This window comes from Anolis carolinensis, chromosome 5 (assembly GCF_035594765.1).
Source record: "Anolis carolinensis isolate JA03-04 chromosome 5, rAnoCar3.1.pri, whole genome shotgun sequence".
Classification (NCBI taxonomy): domain Eukaryota; kingdom Metazoa; phylum Chordata; class Lepidosauria; order Squamata; family Dactyloidae; genus Anolis; species Anolis carolinensis.
In genome coordinates this window covers 92,388,565-92,414,798 of record NC_085845.1, presented here as the reverse complement: position 1 = coordinate 92,414,798, position 26,234 = coordinate 92,388,565, and the positions used below count along the sequence as shown (strand labels likewise).

At 39.3% G+C, this 26,234-nt stretch overlaps 1 protein-coding gene across 5 annotated transcripts in view; it reads left to right on the top strand.

The window, feature by feature from the left end:
- The window catches only part of fam107b (family with sequence similarity 107 member B), a 165,454-nt gene that overhangs the window by 97,923 nt on the left and 41,297 nt on the right, over positions 1-26,234 (top strand). Inside the window, exons 1-2 of one of the 5 annotated variants that reach the window (XM_062981800.1) lie at positions 8,256-8,382; positions 17,069-17,205. The exons of 2 other annotated variants lie outside the window; for them this stretch is intronic. Coding sequence is in view for 2 of the 3 variants with exons in the window: in XM_062981797.1 (XP_062837867.1) it covers positions 8,166-8,382 (217 nt within the window). In the remaining variant the exon portion in view is untranslated. Of the gene's footprint in view, positions 1-8,131; positions 8,383-17,068; positions 17,206-26,234 lie in introns of those variants that run through there. 2 more of the 5 variants (XM_062981798.1, XM_062981797.1) reach the window with 2 other exon arrangements.

Genomic DNA, 26,234 nt, shown 5'->3' with positions numbered 1-26,234 from the left:
TCCATCTCAAAGGCCAGAGCCCAATCCTATGGATTCCTTAGATTTACAGTTTAGGGAGGAGTATTTTGAATTTTAACCAAACAACTTCTCTAGGGCCTCAAAAATGGAAAATCCCATGATTCCATAGGATGCAGCCAATGCCATGCCATTTAGAGTGGAACTCTCGTGCTATAATTGCAACCCCACTATGCTGCCTTGAAAACCTTAGAAAAATGAAAATATATGATAAATGTACAGGATTATTAAGAAGAAAACTTTATCAGATCAAAATTCATTTATTTATTTACTGCATTTCTATACCACTCTCTCTCACCTTGAGGGAGACTCAGAACGATGTACAACATGGCAAAATTCAATGCCGCAAATATACATATAAAAGCAATACATCACATTAACTAAAATCATAACATATAAATATGAGTTAAACCATTAAACACTATATATAAAATAACATCAGATAAAACATTGAACATATCAACATCGCATCATTCCAATGCAAAACCAATGCAAAAGTTCTTCAAAAAATTGCTATGTACAATATCCCAACATTTTTCAAATATGTACATCTACTTAGATTTACATTTATGTCTGCAATATCCTACTCTATCAGAGCATCATCTAATTAAATTCTCATTAAAATGTGCTGATGGTAGGTTTTTGTTTTTTAGCTAGAAGCAATTATTAGAGGACAAATTCCTTTGTCATTTCTTTTTGGTGTAGATGAATTTAAGAAGCTTAACCATGATTTAGAACGCTGTATTAATATTCTGCATACATGGCTGAATGAACAATGTATTAATTATGTATATAGATATTAAAACAGTTTATTTCATTCTAATGGGTGTTGCCTAGTCATCATTGCAAGTAAGGGTGTATCTACACTGTAGAATTAATGCAACTTATGACTATGATTGTTTATACTCTGCTTTTTCTCTGGTCAAGGAGACATCACTTTAACTGCCATGGTTCAATGTTATAGAATCCCGGGATTTGTCATTTTACAAAGTCTTTGGCTTTCCCTGTCAAAGTGTGGTGCCTTGCCAAACTGCAGATCCCAGGATTCCATATAATTGGGCCATGACAACTGGTGTCAAACGGTGTTAATTCTATAGTGTGAATCCACCCTAAAAGTTAGGATCCAGAAATGCCTCAAAATCTCATTTCATTTGCTGACCTTCTCAGTGATGTCCTAAAAAGTGGAAGAAAATAGGAGAAATAAAATAGTTTATCCTCTTCCTCAGTAACTGAGTAATATACTAGCTCAGTGCACTCTCCCTTTCAGAAGACATAATTTAATCTTCTCTTCTCTGCAAATCCCAACATCTGACATCCAATGACGTCAAAGAGAGGGCATAAGTTCCTTCAATCCTTGATAATACATGCACTACCAAGAGAACTCTGGTTATCAGGCAGCCTAAAATTATAAGTAAATAAGTAAAATAATGTGACTAATAAGCAAATAAATAAAACCTATCTGTTATAATTGTCATATCATTGTTATAACATATTAAAGCAACTTCCTATTCTTCATATTTTCTCCTTTGGAATTTAGGAACGAGAGATGGACTTTAGTTTATTTATATCCTCCCTTTCTCCTAATGTGGACCCTTGTTAGGAGAAAAAGAGAATATAACTTGGATGTATATACCCCAGGTATGGACAAATTAAGGCCCATGGGCCGGATGAGGCCAGCTGGGCTTTTTCTTCCGGCCCACAGAGGAAAATGTTTGCTTATGCCTAATCTACCCTGTTTCCCCAAAAATAAGATAGGGTCTTATATTAATTTTTGCTCCAAATGATGAATTCTGTTGTGAATTGATTTTACTTTTTTACATATATAGCTGCCTGGACATGATTTAAATTGACTTTTTTAATGAACTGCAACTAGGGCTTATTTTCGTAGGTCTTATTTTTGGGGGAAATAGAGTACATTGTAGAGTTAGTGCAGTTTGACTCAGTGTTATGGGATCCTGAAAGTTGTTGTTTGACCTTCTCTACTAAAGAGTGCTGGTACCACACCAAACTTCAACTTCCAGGATTCCATGGCACTGAGCTATTGAAGTGTTATAAAACTGCTTTAAATCTACAATGCAGATGCACCTTAAGGTTGTTCATGTCATGAATTAAAGCAAAGTCCATTAAAAAAATCCTCATTATGAAAGGGTTTTTTTAAAAAAAACATCAGTGCTTTAAAATATGTAAAATCATTTAAATTCATGGCAATAACACCACAGGTACACCATTGAAAGATTTTACCGCATAACCTATTAGTAAACAAAATGCTTCATAAAATATCAGTAGTTGCCAGCAGGAGGGAAGTCAGAAGGATAATGGAGAAATATTTATTTTCATTGATATCAGGCTATTGGTCCAAGTTCTAAATGTTCAAATCTTGACAATAGGAATGGTTAGTTCTGCATTAGTCTTAAAGTTTTGCCATAGCCCTGTAAGATTTTATTCGATGCAATTGTAATAACGTACACCAGAAAATTCTGCTTGCTGTAACTGTAATGATGCAGTTTTCATTAGATGGTGTGATCTTGACTTGAAAGGCTTTTGCAAGACTCACAAGCATTCATGTTTACCACACTTAGGAATACTTTATCTAATTCCCATTCACTGGGGAGGTCATCATTTTAATTGTAATCTTAAATAATTGCACGAGGACTGCAACAATGGGTTGGGTTTTATAACGAGGTTAGAGCAGCCAAGGAACTAATTAATGCTTTTAGACTGTAGCTATATCATTCACACAATCTTCATTTATGATATGGTTAGTCAAAACCCTAGATAAATTAATGGGAGAACCAAATGTATAAATATGGACACATTTATAAGAAGTATGAACTACGATAAAGTCTCACTTATCCAACATAAACAGGCCGGTAGAACATTGGATAAGTAAAAATGTTGAGTAATAAGGAGGGATTAAGGCAATGCCTATTAAACATCTGATTACACTACGATTTTACAAATTAAGCATCAAAACATCATGTTTTACAACAAATTAACAGAAAAAGCAGTTCAATACACGGTAATTACTGTAATTACTGTATTTATGAATTTAGCACCTAAACATTGCAATATATTGAAAACGCTGACTATAAAACACTCACTACTAAAAGGCAGACTGTGTTGGGTAATACAGAACGTTGGATAAGCGAAGGTTGGATAAGTGGGACTCTACTGTAATTAAATAAAAGGTGGTTAATAAAAACTAAGATTTTGGCATTTAAGTATCTCAAGTATTGAAGTTCAGGGACTATCCTCAAACTCCGTCTTGGGTTTTTCTCCATAAAAATCCACACACACACCCAATTGTAGTTGGAATTTGGTATCAAATTTCAAATATTGTTATTGCTACCAGAAAAAAACTTTAATTCAAATTGTTGGTGAAACTGCAATTATCAAGGGAGGTAACACCAAATACATTTCCTAGTATGTTAGGAATTATATATTCCGAGTTTTTTTGTTTTTTGTTTTGTTTTTCTGTTTACAGAAGAGCTTTACTTACTTTTATGCTGTCACAGGAACAATTGTGAGTGACAACTATTCTTGAAAAGGTAAATATTGACTGTAGAGGGTTGTACTTCAGTGTGGTAATTGTATATGTGTAAATACAAGATGAGATGAGGAAAGTATACATTTCACACTGCTGCTATGCTTGTGAAACAAACAATGTATTTGAAGACAAATATCTGTCACAACTCAGAACAGATGACAAAAGTTGAAAGCCCGTTTTTGAAGAAGCAGCTTGAACAAACCAACCAAGAACATGTTGTACCATGTGAAGCACAAGACGGAACATTTTAGCCACATTGTGTCTTTTCATAGAATCTTAGAATTGGTAAAGACCGCAAGGGCTACCCAGTCCAATATGCAGGAATACACAAACAAAGCCTTCTTGGCAGACGGCCTCCTAGTCTCTGTTTAAAGACTCCACCACACTCCAAGGCAGCATATTCCTCTGTCAAACAGGTCTTACCATCAAGAAGTTTAGGTGGAATTGCTTTTCCTGTAGTTTGAATGTATTACGCCATATCCTAGTCTCCTGAGCAGACGAAAGCACATCTGTTCCATCTTCAGTATGAAATCGTTTCAGATATTTAAACATGGCTATCATGTCATTTCTTGACCATTTTTCAAACTATGGAAGGCCGGGATCTTAGGTTATTAGATGTTTCTTCATGAAAGGACAATAACAGGGCCAAGCTTCCATTAAAGATTCCTTGATCAATCTTATTTATGCTCCCTTGCAAGATTCATCCATAAGAGAATGTTAGTTCACATGGCCCATGCAAGATAGCGACTTAGGGCCCTTCCAGACAGGCTCTATATCCCAGGATCTAATCCCAGGTTTTGTTTATCCCAGATTATCTGGCAGTGTGAACTCATATAATCCAGTTTACAACAGAATACCTGGGATCAGATTCTGGTATATAGGCCTGTCTAGAATGGCCCTTAGCATTAATGCTTTGTGCGGCAACCATATGGCTTGTGTCAGCACCTAATTCCTTAACAAGGCATTGACATTTCCTGTGCGGAGATGGGTTACAGTACAATTCAAGATAAAGTTGCTAATGTACGGCTTTTTCGTATTTCTCCCCTACATAACGTTTTGCTGATCTCGAGCTACAAGGAGAGACAGGTTGTTGTTGTTGCTATTGAGAAAAGGCTCTGTGTGCCAGGTTTGGTCCAATTCCATCTTTGGTGGAGTTCAGAGTGCTCATTGATTACAAGTGAACTATAAATCCCATTACCTACAACTTCAAAATGTCCAGGCTAATTCCTCTCAGAACCCACCAGTATTCAAATATGGGTATATCGGGTATGTGTGCCAAGTTTGGTACAGATCCATCATAGTGCGCTCTGGATGTAAATGAACAACTCCAATAAATCTCCCCAAAGACCTCCATTATTTTTTCTTGGTCATGGGGATTCTGTGTGCCAAGTAAGTTCCAGGTCCATCATTGGTGGAGTTCAGAATGCCTTTAGATTGTACGTGAACTATACATCCCAGTCCCTACAACTATAAATTATGGTGAATCCTCCTCAAACCCCTCCAGTATGTTCAGTTGCTGATCTATTCCTCTGTCTGCTGTGTGCCATAGAAAAGAATAAGAAAGGGCTATGGGAGAGGCAGTGGCGGGGTCATGCAAATTCCACACTAATGGAGACAGTAAGAAACACTGGGATGCCTATGGTGGAGGAAACACATAAAATCTAAGAAGAAATTGTTCCCGTATGAAAGCCTTCACTTGGGTGGTGGGCAGTATTGTGTTTGTGATGGACATTGGCGGGCTCTTGGACATGTTCATGGCACTCACTATAACTTGCAATGTCATTGGATGGGAGACCATTGGTGTCTCCTGAGTAGTGGGAGCTATAGCTGTTTGTGGCTGCAAGGGCTTGTCTGTGTAAGTGGACACCCCAGCCACACACAAATACATATTTTCACTTTTATTATGTGCATAGGTAAACTTACCTGGGGCCTCACGAGAAACTTTTGCTTCAAAAAGGACTCCATGCTGAAAAAGTTTGAGAACCCCTGCTCTGAATTCTAGCAAAATATTCTGCAGGATGTCCTTGTAGTTTTTGTAATTTAATAAACTTTTTCTGGTACTGTTCCATTATCTGATTGGAGGCCACAAGGAGGCACTAGACAGAGAAGGAGCGTCCATTTTATGGGGGGTGGAGAATGGGTTGAAAGAGGATAACCATTCCCTCTGTTTTCTTGTTATTCCCCTCACCCATGTCGCTGTCTTGGAAGCAACCATTGTTTATGATATGGGATGGGTGGGGAAATACCAGCAAAAATGGGGAAAATAATTTTCCTCTTTCAACTTCCTCCCCCCCCTCCATAAAATTGTCTATCTTTCTCTGTCTAAGCCGCCTTTTGGAGTCTGCCCGGATAATGGAACAATATCAAAAACTCTTAGCAAAATGTGCTGTTTTTTACATAGGAAATGATGTTTATAACCTGGGAACAAAAATCATGTTACATAGTGTAATTACAGTCCCGATGGCGTAGTGTGTTAAAGTGCTGAGCTGCTGAACTTGCTGAGTGAAAGGTCGCAGGTTCGAATCCGGGGAGTGGAGTGAGCACCCGCTGTTAACTCCAGCTTCTGCCAACCTAGCAGTTTGAAAACATGCAAATGTGGGTAGATCAATAGGTACTGCTCCAGCAGGAAGGTAACGGCGTTCCATGCAGTCATGCCGGCCACATGACCTTGGAGGCGTCTATGGACAACGTTGGCTCTTTGGCTTAGAAATGGAGATGAGCACCAACCCCCAGAGTCGGAAACGACTGGACTTAACATCAGGGGAAACCTTTACCTTTACCTACAGGGCTGCTACACATTCCCCAACCCTAATTTTAAGCTTGGTGTTAGTGAAATGGAGATGATGGTAATAACAGTAGATCACACAACTGATGAAATCTACATGCCATTCATTTACAAAGACAACTGGAACATCAACAGAATATTGCTATATCAGACTTTCTAACAATCCAGAAATTGTGGCAGACTGGAGGAGTCTGGTCCACCCGCTGCTTTTCTCCGAGGGCCAGAGAGAGATGGTGTATTTGCAGGGCGATGTTTGTATGGAAAAGCAGAATTCTGGTTGTCTGTCTCCTTCTCAAGTTGAAAGGGAAGGGGTGCGTTTCAGAAAAGTATTGTCTGCATTTGAGAAAGTGGCAGATCTGGAATGGCACTGAGTCTGGTCACTTGCTTCTTTCTCAGCATATTGGAAATAGTCGCAGAATGGCAGATTTGCAGAGAAGCCCCAGATTGCACAGCGTGTTAAAGCACTGAGCTGCTGAACTTGCAGACCGAAAGGTGGGAGGTTTGAATCCGGGGAGCTGAGTAAGCACACACTGTTAGCCCCAGCTTTTGCCAACCTAGCAGTTTAAAAACATGCAAATGTGAGTAGATCAATAGGTACTGCTCCAGCAGAAAGGTAACAGCGCTCCATACAGTCATACAGCAACATGACCTTGGAGGTGTTTACGGAGAATGCCAGTTCTTTGGCTTAGAAATGGAGATGAGCACCAATCCCCAGAGTTGGACACGACTGGACTTAATGCCAGGGGAAAACCTTTACCTAATCTGGCCTAAGCGTTGGTGTTCTTCTCCAGGAGATGACAGAAAAATGGTGATGTATGCCCGATGAAGGGTGAATGTGTATGTGTAAGGGTGAATGCTGAGATGTAGAATCCCCTTTGTTAACCAATGTAGCTTGGATAATCTCTATGTCTAATGACCCTCCTTGTGTAAAAGTTGTTCTGATATACTCTCACACTAAAATTACAATAAAAAGAACAGCTGCTTTAAAAGGTATTCATGACACAAGGGCCCTGCCATGCGTGAACACACAAAGCACTCAGGACAGATGGCCATCCAGCTTCTGCTTAGCTGAGATACAGTAGTCTCCATTATCCAAACTTCACTTATCCAATGTTCTTTATTATCCAACGCAGTCTGACTTTTAGTAGTCAATTTTTTGTAGTAAATGTTGCGATATTTTGGTGCTAAATTCATAAATACAGTAATGACTACATAACATTATTGTGTATTGAACTGCTTTTTGTCAATTTGTTGTAAAACATGATGTTTTGGTGCTTAATTTGTAAAATCATAATGTAATATTATGCTTTATAGGCTTTTTTCATAATCCCTCCGTATTATCCAACATTTTCGCTTATCCAACGTTCTACCGGCCCATTTATGTTGGGTAAGTGAGACGCTACTGTAGTTCTCTGTCAAGAGAGCCTCATGGCAGTGAAAGCAACGCCAGATTGCCTACATTCTGCAGTTTGGACGCTATTGACAGGACACCAAAGTGCAAATCCTATCCAAAGGCAATAGGGCTCAGTGCCAAATGCAAGCCTGAGGGAGAGCAACCCCCCCCTCCCCTTTCTTTTTTCCCCTCTTTTTCTCTTTAAAGGAAACGTGTCTCCCCCTCGTTTGGCTTCCTCTCTAACCAGCCACCGAAACAACAAAGAGGCGCAGAGAAAAGAGGAAGAAGGATAAGAAGAAGAGGGGGCGGGGCTACACGAGTGGGCGGGGCCTGAACCCGTGACTCAGCAGCCAAGCCCGACGTCCCGCCCCCTTCAGCCCTTACAAGGCGAGCCTCGGGGCCGCGCTCTTGGAAAGGGTGTGTGTATGTGTGGGAAAGAGCCCAGCTGCTGTGCCCGCGCGCTCCTGCTCGCGCTCTCTCCCTGCTCCGAGGGGCTGGGACTCCCACCCTGGGCGCGCGCGGAGAGGAAGCGCACCTTGGAGCCACGCGCCGCCTTCCTTTCGGGTTTGTTCAGCTTGCCTTGGCTTGTACAGTACCTTCCTCCTCCTCCTCCTGCGGGGTTTGAGCGGCGGGGAAGTCGAGGTGAGGGGTGTGTGTGGGAAGGGGGGAATGTCTTGCCTGTCTTGGTTTTGCCGCGCGCTTTATGACTTCTTTCCACACACAAAGGGGAGGAGGGAGGGAGGGGGGAAGGAGAGAGCGCTCCAGATGAGAGAGAGAGAAAGAAAGGGAGGGGGCTGCTGAGGCAAAGGCGTCCAAGTTAATAAGAAGAATCCTAGTGGATTGATTTTCCCCCTTGTTGTGGTACCCCCTTTTTCATTGTCATCGGGTCTGTCAGAGGCATTGTGGGTCTAGAGAGGGGTGGAGGGCAAGGCTGGGCCACTAGATATAGCATCCCACCATGGCATGCTTTGGGGATGTGGACCTCAAGAAAGAAGGGCTCCAATCTATAGCTTCCTTCTTCCATAGATGGAAGGCATCACTTCTTCCTTTCCAGATTGGGAGGTATCATGTCTTCCTTTCACAGATTAGGGGATATGTCTTCTTCCTTTCATAGATGGGAGGTATGGCTTCTTCCTTCTACAGATTGGAGCTCTTCTTCTTGGGATCTCCATCCAGAGGCATGGAAGGACAGCACATCCCTTGAGGCCTCCCCTGTCTCCCATGTTCCCATTTGTTGCCACTTTCCAAAGTGGCCCCAAAGTCTTTTGCCACGCTCCTGATTGCCACCCTGTGCAATTTTTATGAAAGCCCCCATCAATTCCTCTGATGTTCAAAAAAGAAATCTGCCTTGGAAAACTTCGGCACCACTTTCAGTCACCCGGCAAAAGAAGCAGGCAGCCAGTCAGTCATCCTCCCACAGGACATGAATGAGTCGAGATCAGCCTTTTGTGGCTTGTCGGGTGTAGACTCTCTCACACGTCGTCGCACAATGGCTCTCCGAGTCGCTCCCTTTTGTCCTTAAATGGGCATTGCTTGGCACCGGCATCCCAGCAGAGTGTTGTGCTAGGGGGAGATGCCCCTTCCCCACTGTTGGAAATGTACACAGTGGTAGGTCTTGCTCTGTTTCTGCTGTTGAATCACATTCGTTCTCTTTCTTGTGAGAGTTGCATGCCTGTGTTAGAAAATAAGGACAAAAACCATGTGGGTTGAAGTTGAGCAGGGATCTAGAAGGGTAACCCTCTTCCCCCTCCATCGTACCCTTTTCTGCTTCATTCAAAGCCTGCATGTGCCTAGCATCTCCGGCCCAAGACGGTTTTGTTATATTGTTTTATGCCATGCCATCAATCTAAAGGGGGCAACATATGTTCTGCATATGGTGCGCCACGCTATGGAATGGGCTGCTCTGAGCCGCATTGCAAGGCCTCCTGGCTTCTGAGGCATTTTACTGCTCTTCCTCTGTGCAGCTGTGTTTTGGTATTGCAAAGTTGTATTGAAACTTTGGGGAAGTTTTGTACAGTAAAATGTCAGGAGAATCAGGAAGAGGCATGTTAAGGGTTTCTAAATGAGACTGGATCGACTCTGCCATATAGTGCCATTGGGAACTGCATTATATGGTCAGTGTAGGCCCATATAATGCAATGTGAACTGTATTATATGGATCTACACTGACTAAATAATGCATTAGAAAGCAATAGAGGTCCAGCCTCGGTTGCTTCAACTTCTGGATTCTCTGATTTTCTTGGGTCATGAACAACTGTTGTTTCTGTTCCTTCAGGCCAATTACAGCTGAAGGCAACACTCTCATGGGGTTTTTATGGCAAGATCTATTTGGAGAAGGTTTGCCACTGGTGTCTTAAGTTGAGAAAGCCCAATTTGTTCAAGATATTCCACTGCTGAGTGGGGATTTGAGCCCCAATCTTCCAGAATTCTAGAATGCTTCTACACTGTAAAATAAATGCAGTATGATATCATTTGAACTGTCATGGCTCAGTGCTATGGACTCATAAGGATGTGTGGTTTAGTGACATGCTAGCACTCTTTGACAGACCAGGCTAAAGACTTTGTAAAACAACAACTCCCATGATTCCCTGCTATTTTGCCATGGCAGTTAAAATGCTGCCAAATTGTATTAATTCTACACTGTCAGTGCATCTCTAGTCCAGCACTCAAAGCACTAAACTATACTAGTTCTCCAACAATGAGGTATTTTAATACACCAAATTATCCTATCATCATCATTAGTAACAGCTTTACCTCTTATTATATTCTGTATTCTTTACTAGGACGGTATTAAATCATTAAATGGGGGGGGGGGGATAGGCAATTTGTAGCCCTCTAGATATTGCTGTACTCTAACACCAGACCATTGCTTATGGAGAGTCCCAGACTGCTCGTCTAATTAGTGTTCTGCAAATCTTATCTGAAATAGTTTGGATCCAAAGTCTTTCAGCACTTGAAAGTGTTATCTGTCATAAGTAAACAACAATTCCTCTATTAGGTTGATTCATCTAGTTTTGCATTCTCTTTCCAATAATGTACTGGCCAGTTATTCTCAGGTACACAGTAGAGGACCTGAAGTTAGCTTTCCCTTGTTTAGACTAGCCACTAGACATTATTACATTGAACTTGGAGGCTCCAATACTATTGAGGTATATAAGCTCATCCTCTACAGCAATGGTTCTCGCCCTCTGGTTCGTCAGATGTTTTGGTTTAACTTCCAGAATCTCCAACTAGCAAGATGGATCCTTGTCAGGGATTCTTGGAACCAAGATACAAAACATTTTTGAGACCAAAGGCTTAGAACTTTTGCTCTATGAACTTTTCTCTCTGCTTTAAAAAGTTATGTGAGACTATCACATCAAGTGATGGTGATTCCCATGAACTTTCCATCTTCCATCTACTGAAGCTGTTTCTGATTTTTATTGTTTCTGAACACAGTCCTGATCAACTTCATTGGGAAGTCTATTAACAATGAGAAAAAGAAATATATTTTCTCTTTATATCATTTATAGCTTCACAATTCTTTATCATATCTCCCATATTTATCACTTGTTTTTCTAAACTAGAAAGGGTTTTCTAAATCTTTCCAAAACAACCAATATGTCCTGAAATCTTTGTTTTCTTAACTTCAAAGCCTTTGGGACATTTTTGTCTCCAATTTGTATCAAAGAAAAGGTAAAGGTAAAGGTTTTCCTCTGACGTTAAGTCCAGTCGTGACCGACTCTGGGGGTTGGTGCTCATCTCCATTTCTAAGCCAAAGAGCCGGCGTTGTCCGTAGACACCTCCAAGGTCATGTGGCTGGCATGACTGCATGGAGCGCCGTTACCTTCCCGCTGGAGCGGTACCTATTGATCTACTCACATTTGCATGTTTTCGAACTGCTAGGTTGGCAGGAGCTGGGGCTAACAGCGGGCGCTCATTCCGCTCCCAGGATCACTGCCCAAATCAGAGATTCTTGGCACATTTTTAGTTATATGTATGTAACAGTTTGCCAATCACCTTTATATCTGAGAGTTTGTTTTTGAAATGCAAACAGAGATTGGTAGGGGAAGTTGGCTCAGAGAGAGAAATGAATTACAGCATATGTTGTCCTTGTTGTCTTGGGCTGCTTTTTTTAAGTACAGGAGTTGTACAGAGATTAAAATGTTGGGTTGCTCTCTGCAGCCATCTGATCATGCCTTCTAAGTATTCTCATTTCCTCTTCTGATACCTTCTAATTTTTACACTCAATATCTTCAATTTCTAGTCCCATTCCACATTCCCTTTTTTAAAAAACAAAGCATCAGGACACTGGAACTTAATCATGTTTAACTCTGCTCTGTCCTAAGTATTTCAGCTTCAGTACTAACAAATAATCTTGTATGTGTTGTCGAAGGCTTTCATGGCCGGGATCACAGGGTTGTTGTATGTCTTTTGGGCTGTGTGGCCATGTTTCAGAAGTATTCTCTCCAGACGTTTCGCCCACATCTATGGCAGGCATCCTCAGAGGTTGTGAGGTATGGATAAACTAAGTAAGGAAAGGAAAGAATATATATCTGTGTAGAGTCCAGGGTGTGGCAAGAGTCCTTTGTCACTGGGAGCCAGCATTAATGTTTCAGTTAATCACCCTAATTAGCATTGGAAATGTTTTGTCTCTTGCCTGGGGGCATCCTTTGTTCAGTCAAGCCCTCAGAGTGTTGGTTCCCATCTACTGTTTTGATTTTGGAGTTTTGTAGTACTGGTAGCCAGATTTTGTTCATTTTCATGGTTTCTTCCTTTCTGTTGAAGTTGTCCACATGCTTGTGGATTTCAATGGCTTCTCTGTGTAGTCTGACATGATAATTGTTGGAATGGTCCAGCATTTTTGTGTTCTCAAATAATATTCTTGTAAGCTATTAATAATTGCAACACAATGTTTTTGATTAAATGGGAGATTTTTATGGAAATTCTTGGATTTAACATCCTGATGTTGACCAGGGAGCCCATCATAACTTTATTAAATAATATAATGTATTGCACTGGGGGATAGTTTGGATGACCTGGGTAAAGGTGTGTTGTGTCTGCAATGTTTTTATTTTTAGCATCATGCATATAAGGTGTCTTAACACTTGGCAGAGAGGTCAGAGAGCAGTATTGTCTTTCAGAGCTGGATACAATGTACCTCATACTGCCAGAGCAAAAAGGATGTTTAGAGGTGGAAGAAGTGGAGAGCCTTAGAAATGAAATCAGGCCCCTTGCGAATTAGCAACTACTGTAGATTTTTAAAATTTGGCTTGAAGCCAACCACAGGCTGAATTGTGTACCTACATTTGGGAGTTTAACTTTGGGCAATTCATTTGATATATTCTCGAAGTCCTCCAGGGCAATTCTGTGGTGAATCTCTGTCTGAAATTGATCATTTTTCTAGCAATCTCTTAGCTCCAGGGTGATTTTATAAGCAACTTTCAGATTTTTTTTTTGTAAGTCATGGTTTTTTCCACTTTCACATGGATTCTGTGCTGCAAGCCCCTGTGAAAGTAGAGCACCTACTGCATTACATTGCAATCTTGCTCTTATCCACTGAACTTTGAGCAATTTGCATGAGGTATTCATATTTTATTCTTGGAACAACATTCATGAGATAGATTTAAACACTGAAATGATAGGTCCAAAATGTTTCTCTGAGCTGATCTGAGGCTTTGACTCTGTCGGATAGGTTCTTGTATTATTTTGATTGTTCTTTGACATTAGGCAAGGACAATAAATCAACAGAAGATTACTGAAAGATGGCATTTGCTTTAAAAATGTGCTTTTAGACAATATGTTTAAAATGTAGGACTGAAATGTGTAGCACAGCAAGTTTCCATTAGCACAGAGAGAAAATAGCAAGATTGCCACATGGAGAAACTGGCATCTACACATGTCTCAAATAGATATGGCTCCTTAGCTATGTTTCAGGATGATAGATTCCCCCAAACCCACCTATAAGCCTGCAACCTAACCCTCCCTGCCATTTCCAGGTGGTTGGACAGCAAGGCAATTAGCAGTGGCACAAATTGCTAATTTTTTTAAGCAACAGTCACTGGTATCTGGAGATCCCTGGGTACTCCCTGCAGGTAATATCCTTGCAGAGTGTCAATCTATAAGAAAACAATTGGATTTGTCATTGCTGATATTCTCACTTTCTAGCAATCCCAAAATGGCCATGTTGGGTTGGAAGGGGGGGGGGGGAGACTAGGAGAGAATGCTTCTGGAATATGGTCATACAGCCTGGGAAATTCAAAGCAACTTAGTGATTCCTGTCATGAGAGCCATCAACAACACAGAATAATGATATTTTGCACTTATAGAGCATATCACAATGCATCGTCTATATATTGTGATGTAACAATGTCCATTGAAATACATTTCCAAGTTGTAACACAAACAAAGGTTGTGCTAATACTGTTTTTATTGCTGTGTTTTTCATGTGTTTTATAATGATTGTCATTTTTTATGCTTTTTACATTTATTTGTGTGTTTTTGTATTTGATATTTGTATTTGATATCACTGTATGCTTGCTTTATATCTGTGAGCCGCCCCAAGTCCCTCTGGGGAGATGGTGACGGGGGACAAAAATAAAATTATTATTATTATTATTATTATTATTATTATTATTATTATTATTATAACAGTAAGATGCAAAATAATGGAGGAAAGACCAAATCAGCATTGACTTTTCAGTGTGTACTTTCAGTCTATTAATTTTGACAACTTATAATCTCATGAAACTCAAAGGAGATACAAATTTAATTGCTAAAACAAATCAGTGCACAAGAAAATGTACCCATCTTTTCACGTACCAAACAGGTTTGTTTAGAAACAAAAGCATTACAGTTGTACTCCAAGCCTACTTGGAAAGAACTAGTGTTTACTAGCTAGTACATGTCTAGTGTGGTACATAAGCATGTTGAAACAACTGTATATTGCTAGGTAACTGGTTAATCTAGTCTGTAGGCTTGACACCTACTTTTGAAATAAAGCTTTTGTTTAGTTTGACTGTTGGTCATGATGGCTGGGGCTACTGAGAGATTACTGTATATATTCATATATAGTTCCAAAAAGGTTTGTCAGAAACTTGACCCCTGGATTCTGGGTTAACTTATCCTTGAGTCAGTATAAATTCTGCACCTTAATTCGTATCAAAGAAGGAAGTTACATCAAAATCAATAAGTTTGGCTTCCAAACCTGTCCTTGATTTATACATGAGTGCTGCCCACTGTGGATATGGATGTACCATAGGCTCTTAGGAGCTTTTTAAATAATAATAATAATAATAATAATAATAATAATAATTTAAAAAACTGAAAAAATTCTTTATAAGACTGAAGATGGGGAACTATATATTGGAGTGACCAGCATGTTTTGGTTTTTTTTAGGTCAGGGAGCCTAATTTTGTTGTAGATAGTGTTGAATGAATGAGACGGAAGATACTCTTCCACTTCTCATCTAGATTAACGAGAAGCAGAAGTACTCATACAGAGAGCTGTTTCCCGCACACTGGTACCAGATCTCCTTTTTACTGGAAACTGTAAAGTTGACTGAACAATTGTAGGTGTATTGCGACAGTGTTGGTTATGCATCTGGCCTTCCTTTTTGGTTCTTTCAGAGTGCTATATGTGTACATACATCCTCTGCAAAAACAGTTTAATCTCAAATAATGTCAAGAAGCAGGAAAAGAGGTGATATACTGTAGACAATGCCGTTTCCTTCTCTGAGAGGTTAATGTGTGGGTATATGCTCTGCTGTATGAGCAGTTTCCCTTTTTAAAGAGAGATCCTCTGCGTAGTGATGCATTCCTGAACTATCTTTCCTTTCTAGAAGGAAGCAGCTTCAGGATGCCAAGAATGAACTCCACCTTACTTGTGTGAATCATTGTCTGTTCTTTTCAAGAGTCTAGCCCAGTAGTTTTTTGCTTGCAATAAAGCAGCAAATGGTATTCGGTCACTTAAGTCAAGCTACACAGCCAAGTTATTTTGGCGCATGAGATAGAAAATCCCACAAGCAGATTCTTTGGCAATAAAAACACAATGGCAATAAATTAAACCACAACTAAGTTGCTTATCCTTTCATGACACCCAAAAATATGCTGCCTCAAATGGCTGTTTCACTCTGCTATTTCTAGTTCCTTGCTTTTCATGGCTCAGAATGGATTGTCAAATAGAAAAGCACTTAAGTCAAAGTTTATGCAACCTGTTCTAACAGTCCTTTTACAAAGGAGATCTTAGCATGAAGATATATATCAATAGGAGCAAGTTTGATTCCTAATACGTGGAAACCCAGCAGCAAGCCTGTATCTCACCTTAAGAGTGTCCCTGAGTGTGAAACATTACATTTTCTCATATAGAGTAACACTTTGTCATTAATTCTTACAGAGAAAAGTAAAGTAACTCTTGGAACACTATAGTAAGAGGACAATCTATTCTCTGCCTGAACATTAAACAAGCAAAACCCACATTAAGTAGATGTTTTGTGAGTGTGGAGGCCGACCTGAGGCACATATGGTTGAAGTCTTAAGATAAAATAAGGTAGCAGACGTTTAAATTAGGTCACAGCTAGATCTGAAACACACATTTGTAGTGTACACTGAATTATATTATGCCTGGAAATTTCAGCCACACAGGGATACTTCGAAACAGGAGTAGGAACCATGTGGTCATTAAGCTTGTGCAATCTGGGTAAACTTTGACCCATCTTGTATCCCGGCTTTCGGTAGGGGCCCTGATCCATTTTTTGGAAGCCTACCGAATTCAGGATGTTTTTCTTCTGGGTTGCTGAAAATCTGTTTTCTATTGGGCCATTATTGGTGGGGGCTTCCCAGGCTCCCGTTTCCATCATAGGCATTTAAGCTGTTTCTACTCTAGAGGAGAGGCGCTCAGCTGTAGGCAGATGTGTGTGTTTAAGGACACTTCGTACTTGTTTCTCTACTCTAGAGGAGAGGTGTTCAGCTGCAGGCAGGTGTGTGTGCTTTCTGAGCCTGCATGTCACTCACATATTTTCCAAGGCAAGGAGACAAGTTTTGTTTCTTACTCTAGAGGAGGAGCTGGGTTACAGGCAGATGTATGCTTTCTAGGCCTGCACGCCCCCCCCCCCCACCCCACACACACTTTCCAAGGCAAGGAAGCTGCTCACAAAAAGCAGGGAAGGAGTCAGGATTGGCTTTTGCTTGCTTTCATGTTGAGTTGATTTTCATACCAGGAAGGGACTTCCCATTATGTGCTCCCGAAGATAACGAAAGTAACAAAAGAATGGATGTAACGAAGGAAAACGGATCCACACATAACTCTAGTGGTCATCATTTAATTTATTTATACCCCACATTTCTCCTAGCGTGAAGTCCTCTTACCCTTTGCGTCCAGTTGTTTCCTGAAAAAAAAAAGAAAAAGCTTTCAGCAAGAAATCACTGCTGAGGCGTCCTTTTGTTTCAACCTCCACCTGCAAAATAAAAAAGCCTTCCAGAGGGTACTGTAAGTGACACTCATTTTTCCAAAGTAATTTCTGGTTGCTGTTGTGTTCACTGGTGCAGTCTGCTAGGGGTCAAAAGGAAGCAAAATTGGTCCTTGGTGCATGGCCAGCCCTGAAGTAAAGGTTGATTCCTGATGTCAATGTTACTGTTCAATTATCCTGCCTCTGAAATGGGATTTAGAAATTATGTGTATAGATGTCATTACATTTTCCTGCATTTAATCACAGTTTCTTCCTCTTTTTTACCTCAAAAAGAGGAAGAAAAGAAAAAGTTGCACAGTCCTTTTTATTTGGTAGAGTTACAATCTGCCCCTCTAGAAATGCCCAGAGAGATTCAAGTGTGCAGGGCAGAATGCTTTACCATCCAAAAAAGCCCTTGTGTAAAGGATGCGTGTTTGTGTGTGAGAGTTTCAGGAACATCTTTCTCTAGTGTACTTGTTTTCTATCTGCTTGAATTTTTTTCCCCCCTGGAACAACATTCTATCACGTGAGTGGTACAGTCCTGGGATAGCTTTTCTAGCTTGTTGATTACTAGACTTTTTGTCTTGTTAATAGTACTGATTTTATGTATTGCTATAATTCTGTACCAGCTCAACTTGGTCAGTGAAGGGAGTTCTGCTCTGAAAGTAATAATTGCATCTACTGTTGACTGACACAGCTCTTCCAGTTAAAAGGTTTTGGTTTTGGTAAGTGCTATGAATGGCACAGTGATATTTTCTTATGTTGTCCTTTCTATATAATATTGATATGACTTCATATTTGCTCACTGTTCTTTGTCCTACTAAAAATAATAAAATCACATTGTTAGAGGGAAATTATGAATATAAATGTCATGCAGATAGTCACAGGTGGCAAAAAGCTTGCAGAATGTGGTGCATAGGACCCTTCCACACAGCCATGTAACCCAGAATATCAAGGCAGAAAATCCCACAATATCTGCTTTGAACTGGGTTATCTGATGCAACTTTCAGGATAAGACTATATTGGAGTGTTGTGCAGTTTCCGAGCTGCACAGTCGTGTTCTAGCAGCATTTTCTCCTGAGGATCCTCTGAAGATTCCAGCCACAGATGCAGGTGAAACATCAGGAGGAAATGCTGCTAGAACAAAGCCATATAGCCCAGAAACTATATAGTGCTCCATTGATTCTGGTCATAAAAAGCCTTTGACAATACATATGTCTACATTGTTACCTTTCCAAAAGTATGGAGAGAATCTAACATTTTCACTGTGTTCCAATGGGATTTTCAGAGAAAGACAGAAGGGAGAAGGAGAGCTGTGGCAAGGAATGAACTACTACAGGTTTTGTAGGTCAGGGTATGCACATAGAATTCAGCTCAGAAATACTGTACACTTTGAAGTCAGTGTAGTTGGGTACAAGACCGCTGGTATGCTATCTCTAAAGTTCACACTGGACAGCAGCCTGGCCACCAAATTTTGTGTAAGCAAAATTGGAACAGCTGGGAGATGGAAACCCTTTTTGCATATCACCTACAGATCTATCATTAAATTCTAGTCTTCCTTCTATCCACTGCTGTTCCAAATATTCAAAGGGAGTTGCTAAGACTTGAGAATTAGTTTATGAAGATTTGGTGTTTGTATGGGCTCCCATAACACAACATCCAAACAAATAAGTGAAATCGTTGTTTTTAAAGAGTAATAATTGACAAGATCAAGAGTGGACACCATATTTCTTCAAATAGAAAACCCCGGGTTGGTTTTTTTGCCAAATGGGAATACAGATGGGGAAACATAACTGGAATATGAATTGTATAATAATACAGTTCTAAATTTTGAATTGAGCAAGTCCTGAAGACAGGCACCTGTAGTATTCTTCTTTCTGCCACCTCACTGTAAATAGTAATAAAGACCTTGGCCAAAAGATTTCTTTACTAGATCCTTTGAATTTAAAGTCAAGAATTAAATTATTAAAGTATGCACCTCATTCATTCTTCTCCGCCACACCAAGCTGTAGGCAAAGAACTGAGATGAATAAATAGGAAGATTAATATGAATTGAAAGGATACTTGAAGATATGTTTTAAAATTGTTGAAAACAAGTTTTCTCAAGCATTGGAAAACATTGGCTAGAATCCTGGGCTGATGAGAATCCTTGCAGTTCAGAATTAATTCTACCCTACATGTGCAGATTTTTTTTGTATTGAAGACAGTATTTTCTGTACAGGTAACAGCATTTTCTATATATGAAATAATATTTCACTGCGGAAAATGCTGTTTCCTGTGAAGAAAATGCTTTCTGAAGAAAAACAGCATATGTGAATTTTGCACAGAATAAGTCTCAAGCTGCACAGTTTTTGAAAAATTAACAGTTTTAGGAAGCATTCTCACAGCAGGAAAAAATAAAATTCCTAATCGCTCCCTTTGAGAACCAAGCTGGTGAAGAATTGCATCCCTAGATTCTTATGAACCCTTCTGTTTCTCTCATTGGGGAAAAGAGCAATGAAAACTTTGCCTTGAACAAAGCAACTGAATGCATTGTAAGAAAGTTGGGGAGTGGATTGGTTGTAGTAACGGTCTGAACTGAACTGAATGAAGCCCCTTACCTTTGGACTGAATATCTGAGCTGCCAGTTGTTCCCTTGTTAATTATATTACTTTTCCAAAACCATTTCTAGTATTGTGATAATTACTATTGTCAGACTGCTGGCAGGGCAAATTCTTTGTTTGTGGACTGTTACACCAGATTGTTTTTCTTGCTGCCAACTCATACCCCACCCTAGAAAGGAAATGTAGTAATAAACCACAATGTCCTGATACTATGCATTGGCCCAACTTTAAGAAGTACACATATACATAAGTTACATAAATGGGAGGAAACGGCTGCTAATTTCAGAGGTTCAGAAACTACTTTGTAGTAGACCTGTAAAACAAGTATTTCAAAGGAATGTAGCAGGGGGAGATTTTATATAAGACAAACTACAATGTCCCTTTTTATTCCATGTGTGTGCTTTCAGGTCACCTGTTGACTTATGGCAACCCAACACATTTCATAAGGTTTTCTTGGGCAAGGAATGCTCAGAGGTAGTTTTGTCAGCTCTTTCCTCGGAAATATAGCCACAGCATCTGGCATTCATTGACAGACTTCCATCCTAGTACTGACCAACACAGACCCTACTTAGCTTCTAAGAACAGACAGGATCCGGTGCCTTTACAATACAGTAGAGTCTCACTTATCCAACATAAACGGGCCGGCAGAACCATGTATAAGTGAATATGTTGGATAATAAGGCGAGATTAAGGAAAAGCCTATTAAACATCAAATTAGGTTATGATTTTACAAATTAAGCACCAAAACATCATGTTATACAACAAATTTGACAGAAAAAGTAGTTCAATATGCAGTAATGCTATGTAGTAATTACTGTATTTACGAATTTAGCACCAAAATATCATGATGTTTTGAAAACATTGACTACAAAAATGTGTTGGATAATCCAGAACGTTGGATAAGTGAGACTCTACTGTACTTAGATCCCATGATGTAATGAAAGCTATATCACTTGGTTAATTATCCCATATATCCAGCACCTGTGATATTCCCTTGCCATTCTTCAGATACTAAGTTATAATTTATCATCATGAGTAAACAAAACTGCCTTTACACATATTCCCCCTCTCCTCTCTGGTTAATGCTGCTACCAAGATTTTTACAAAATTCAGCTCTCCATATTACATGCACATGAACTATACAAATATGCTATAACATTGTAATCAATATAATAGAAATATTGCATCACAGTGTTCAAGAAAATACAAATTGGTTGCTACTCTCAAAGATAGACCTTGGTGTTCTGATGTCACTGCACAGAATGGATTGAATTGTTTTTTTTGTTTTTTTTGGCAATCTGGCATAGTTCTAAAAATAAAGAACTGATCTGGGAGAACTGTATATCTAATGTTTAGATGGATTTTTTTCCCTTCTCCATGTCAAGGTCTTCAGAGCAACAGAAAACAAGTTAGCCCCTCAGAGAATCATAGAGTTGGAAGAGACTTCACAGGCCATCCAGTCCAACCTCCTGCCAAGAAGCAGGAAAATCACATTCAAAGCACCCCTGACAGATGGTCATACAGCCTCTGCTTAAAAACCTCCAAAGAAGGAGCCTCCACCACACTCAGGGGCAGAGAGTTCCACTGCTGAACAGCTCTCACAGGGCCCTTCCACACAGCCCTATATCCCAGAATATCAAGGCGGAAAATCCCACAATATCTGCTTTGAACTGGGTTATCTGAGTCCACACTCACATAATGTGGGATTTTCTGCCTTGAAATTCTGGGATATAGGGCAGTACGGAAGGGCCCACAGTTAGAAAGTTCTTCCAAATGTTCAGATGAAATCTCCTTTCCTGTAGTTTGAAGCCATTGTTCCGTGTCCTAGTCTCCAGGGCAGCAGAAAATCTTGCTCCCTCCTCCCTATGACTTCCCCTCACATATTTATACATAGCTATCATGTATCCTCTCAGCCTTCTCTTCTGCAGGCTAAACTTGCCTAGTTCTTTAAGCCGCTCCTCATAGGCCTTGTTCTCCAGACCCTTGATCATTTTAGTCACCCTCCTCTGGACACATTCCAGCTTGTCAACATCTTCCTTCAATTCTGGTGCCTAGAATTGGACACAGTATTCCAGGTGTGGTCTTAATATGACATCATTTCAAATACTCAAACATGACTATCATGCCCCCTCTTAACCTTCTTTTCTCCAAGCTAAACATACCCATTGAATAGCTAATGCAATTAGACTGTCGGTTACAGTATATTTCAAGCCTGGCAATAGTACATTCAGTTTTGCATCCCATACATTATTGGTTCCACACAGCTAATAGTAATTTATCACACTGTTTCCAGTCTGTTCAATTATATATTCATGAGTAATACCATCTATAACTATTTGATCTGCTGAATGCAGGTCTTGCCTGGTGATTAGCACATGTAACACACAGCTAAAAACCAACTTTCATTAGTATCGTATTTCTTCAGTTGTAAGACACCATTGATAGTTAGATGCCCTCTAATTTTAGTATGAACAACAACAAAAATACATAAGATACACTAGCAATTCTAAGATGCATGCCATTTTTAGAGATGTTTATTTAGGAAAAAATGTGTCTTAGAATTGAAGAAATGCAGTATAAACAAATCCCTTGTAAATAGTAGAAGTAGTGAGTAGTTATTTGGGATCAAACAGTATACATAGACACATTTCACATAAATATCTCAGTGTTTGAGTAATATTAAAAGCAAAGTGGGATTACTTTAAAAATAAATTTACCAGAAACAGAACAGCTCATCAAATATCTTGAAAACATACAGTGTTTTAAAACCAGTTCAGAAACCTTGTGGCAATGTCATGAAATTGGAGTAGCATCTTCATTTGTATCTGTTATGGAGATCACCCATGCTTCAATTAGGTTTGTGGTCAGGAAGTGCATCAACAGAAGGATATTTTTGTGAAGAGCTTGTTCAAATTGATGTTTGTTCAAAATTGATGTTTTGCTTCTTTAGTATTATTGTGGTAAAGATAAAAGTTGCAGTCATATATACATCAGAATGCAAGAGTATGTTGAAAGGTATGTTGGTACTGCAAAGAAATGAGTTGCTCTGCAGACATGACGTTTGATACTGACTTTCCCAACTGGGTAATGGATAATGGTGAATATTTTTCCATTCTTATCTCACAGATGGCGTAATCTAGTGGAAACTGCAAGTAGAGGTCGTAGAACTGAACTCTCAATTCCTCTTGTGTATCCCTGTCGTTTGAGCTATTGGCATATAATAGGGATCCTCAACAAACAGCCCAGATAGCATGTATAGCAAAATGTTGTAGCATTCCTGGACTTAAACAGCAGAGTTCGTGGATCTCATGTTGTCATAGACCAAGCCTTCACAGCTTGCAGCCCTCCAGGTGTTTTGGACTTCAGCTCCCATTAAACAAACTGACTAGGGCTTCTGGGAATTGGAGGCCCAATCACCTGGAGAACCACAGGTTGTGCAGGCCTGTCATAGATGAATTTGCATTCAATCTTGCAGCTTCTATGGTGTGGCATGCTCCATGGCTCAGTAGACAAGAGGCAAAAGGACTTCCAATCATGCTGACCAAAGAGGCATTATTTCTTGCTATGAAAGTGTTGCTGCATGTGTGTGCATGCCTTCAAGTCATCTTATGAATTTCATAAGGTTTTCTTAGGCAAAATAAAGTTAGATGCTACCCTGTTTCCCTGAAAATAAGACAGGGTCTTATATTAATTTTTGCTCCCAAAGATGCACTAGGTCTTATTTTCAGGGGATGTCTTATTTTTCCATGAAGAAGAGCTCACATTTATTGTTGAACAACAAAATGAACATTTATTATATACTGTACCGTAGTTGTCATCACAAACCAGCATAACCAGACAAACTATGAATCCTATCAAGAATTTCTTGTTACTACCATTATTTACATGTACAACAATCTATGGTACCTCTTGCAATTTAGGTTTCACAAGGTTTCCACACTGATTTCTCCCTATTCTAGTTTCAATGTAGTCATGAATGATGAATAATATAATATACTATAATAATAATATGATAATATAATAATAATATAATTATATACAATATATTAATGAGATAATATAATATAGGATATAATAATAACAGAAAATGATAATAATATGGTATTAATAGGATAATATAATAATGGGATATAATAACAGAATAGCATAATAATATAATAATAATAGGATAATATAATAGAATAATAGAATAGAATAGAATGATATAAAATATATTAATAGGATAATATAAAATGGAATATAATAATAATAACAGAATATGCTAATAATAATAAAATAATAATATGATAATATAATAGAATAATAGTATAGAATATAATGATATAAAATATATTAATAGGGTAATATAAAATGGAATTTAATAATAACAGAATAATAATATAATAATATGAAAATATAATAGAATCATAATAGAATAATAATATAATGATATAATAATAATAATAGAAAAATATAATATAATGATTTAAAATATATTAATAGGATAATATAATAATGGGATATAATAATAGTAACAGAATATGATGATAATAATATGGCAATAGAATAATAGTATAAAATAATCAGTTTCATGGCATAGGATAGGAATAAAGATGAGAGGAGAATCCCAATGCGTCCTGTACCTTTAAGGGCAGAAGCAGCAGGACGAAAGCCCTCTTCCTTCCCTCCCTCCCACCCTCCCTTGCCCTGGCTCCAGGAGCCAATCAGAAGCCTCTGGGAAGCAAGGCAGCATGGTCAGCATGGCCTTGTCTCCGAAGGAAGAAACGGCAGCGCAGTAGCAGCCACAGAAGGTTCTTCAAGCCTCGGCTGGGGGACAGGCAAGGCAAGGCAGGGAGGGAGGGAGGCACAGAAAGCAAGCACTTTCCCTCCCTCCCTCCGGTGTATGATTGAGTGCTGCTTTAGCCCTGCAGCCATGCTTCCCAATGGAACTCTGCTGCAGCCTTAGTTGCTAGGTCTTACTTTCAGGGGAGGCTTATATTTGGCAATCCCCCCAAACCCCTGCTAGGTCTTATTCTTTGGGGAGGTCTTATTTTCGGGAAAACACGGTATAAGGATTTGAAACATAACTTGTGGGATATTGAAGTAGACATCATCCTTTGCCTCCCTGTTACCGTATGGGATTCATAGTACAGCACACACACAAGGAAGTGAAATGATGTATAATATTACATTAATATGTATTGAAGGAATTGTGATCACTCAGATCTTACAGCAAACGCTTCTTTGCGTATTGTTCTGTAGATTATGTAAGATAAATCTTATCTGCAATATGTTATATTTAGATTTGTATGTCTATGTAGAATCCTTATTGCTCTCTTTTGATGGATGTTAAATGTATTTAAGTGCTATTCATAAGTAAATAATTCAGATGCCTTTCACTTGATCATCTCATCCTCAGTGGGTATAGGCCAGCCTTTGACTAATGGAAAACTGGTAGTAAATAGTTGATATCTATCTGTAGCAGGAGAAACCCCAGAGAGCTGCAATTTGCGATGGTGCAAACAAGGAGCCCTTTTATATTTTTAAAAACATACCCATTGGAATAGCTTTAAAAATGTTAACTCTGTTAAATAGAAGCAAGCACTTAGCTGATTGCTTCCTTAGCTGTAATTACTCCTGTAAGTTTTCTGAAAGCACTGCATTTTTCACATGCCTCAATTGATAGATTTCTCAAACCATCTTGCGCATCATGGCAGAACAATAACTAATGTGAGATGTGACTTATACAATTCAAAGCAGTTGCCAGTATTCTTCTGACAGCTCTCAGCAACTGAGGACTCAAACGTCCCTTTTTCTGGTATGATCACTCTGAGTATGCCACTCAGCATCAAAAACCCTTAATTGTGTCCTGTTGGGGTAGTATGGTATGTTTAGCTTTTCTATGGAGGCCTCCTTTTGTGATAAGCAGGTCTGGAAGGCTTGGCAAAGCAGTGCCATTTGAAGTACATACTAAAAACACAGTATGCCTCCTTTGTGAAGTTTCCTTTACTACGGTCTTCCCCCATGACCTACGCTTAACTTTGTTTATAGTGTACAGTTTTATAAAGCTGAAGAGGGCTCCTGGCACATTTTGTCAGGAATGTTTTTGTGTTCACTTATACTAAAGGTATCAGATCCCGTCTGATTTTGGAAGCTAAGCAGGATCAGACATGATTAGTCCCCAGATGATAAACTGTCAAGTAATGTCAGGTGCTACAGTTCAGAGCCATCCCTGAGTATTGCTTGCCTATGAAAACTCTGTCCAAAGTTCATACACTGATACATAACTTGAATGAACACACATACACATTTACACGCTAGCACAAACAATACAGAGAATACACATTGACTGCTTTTAAGGAGTGTGTGAAGCTTTTAAAAAAATCCTCCAATAAACTGATTTTAAAAGAAGATTCATATACCTGAAACTGGACATATTCTTCCCAGAGATGAGTAACTCTGAATGTGTTCTGTATGGATTCTCATAC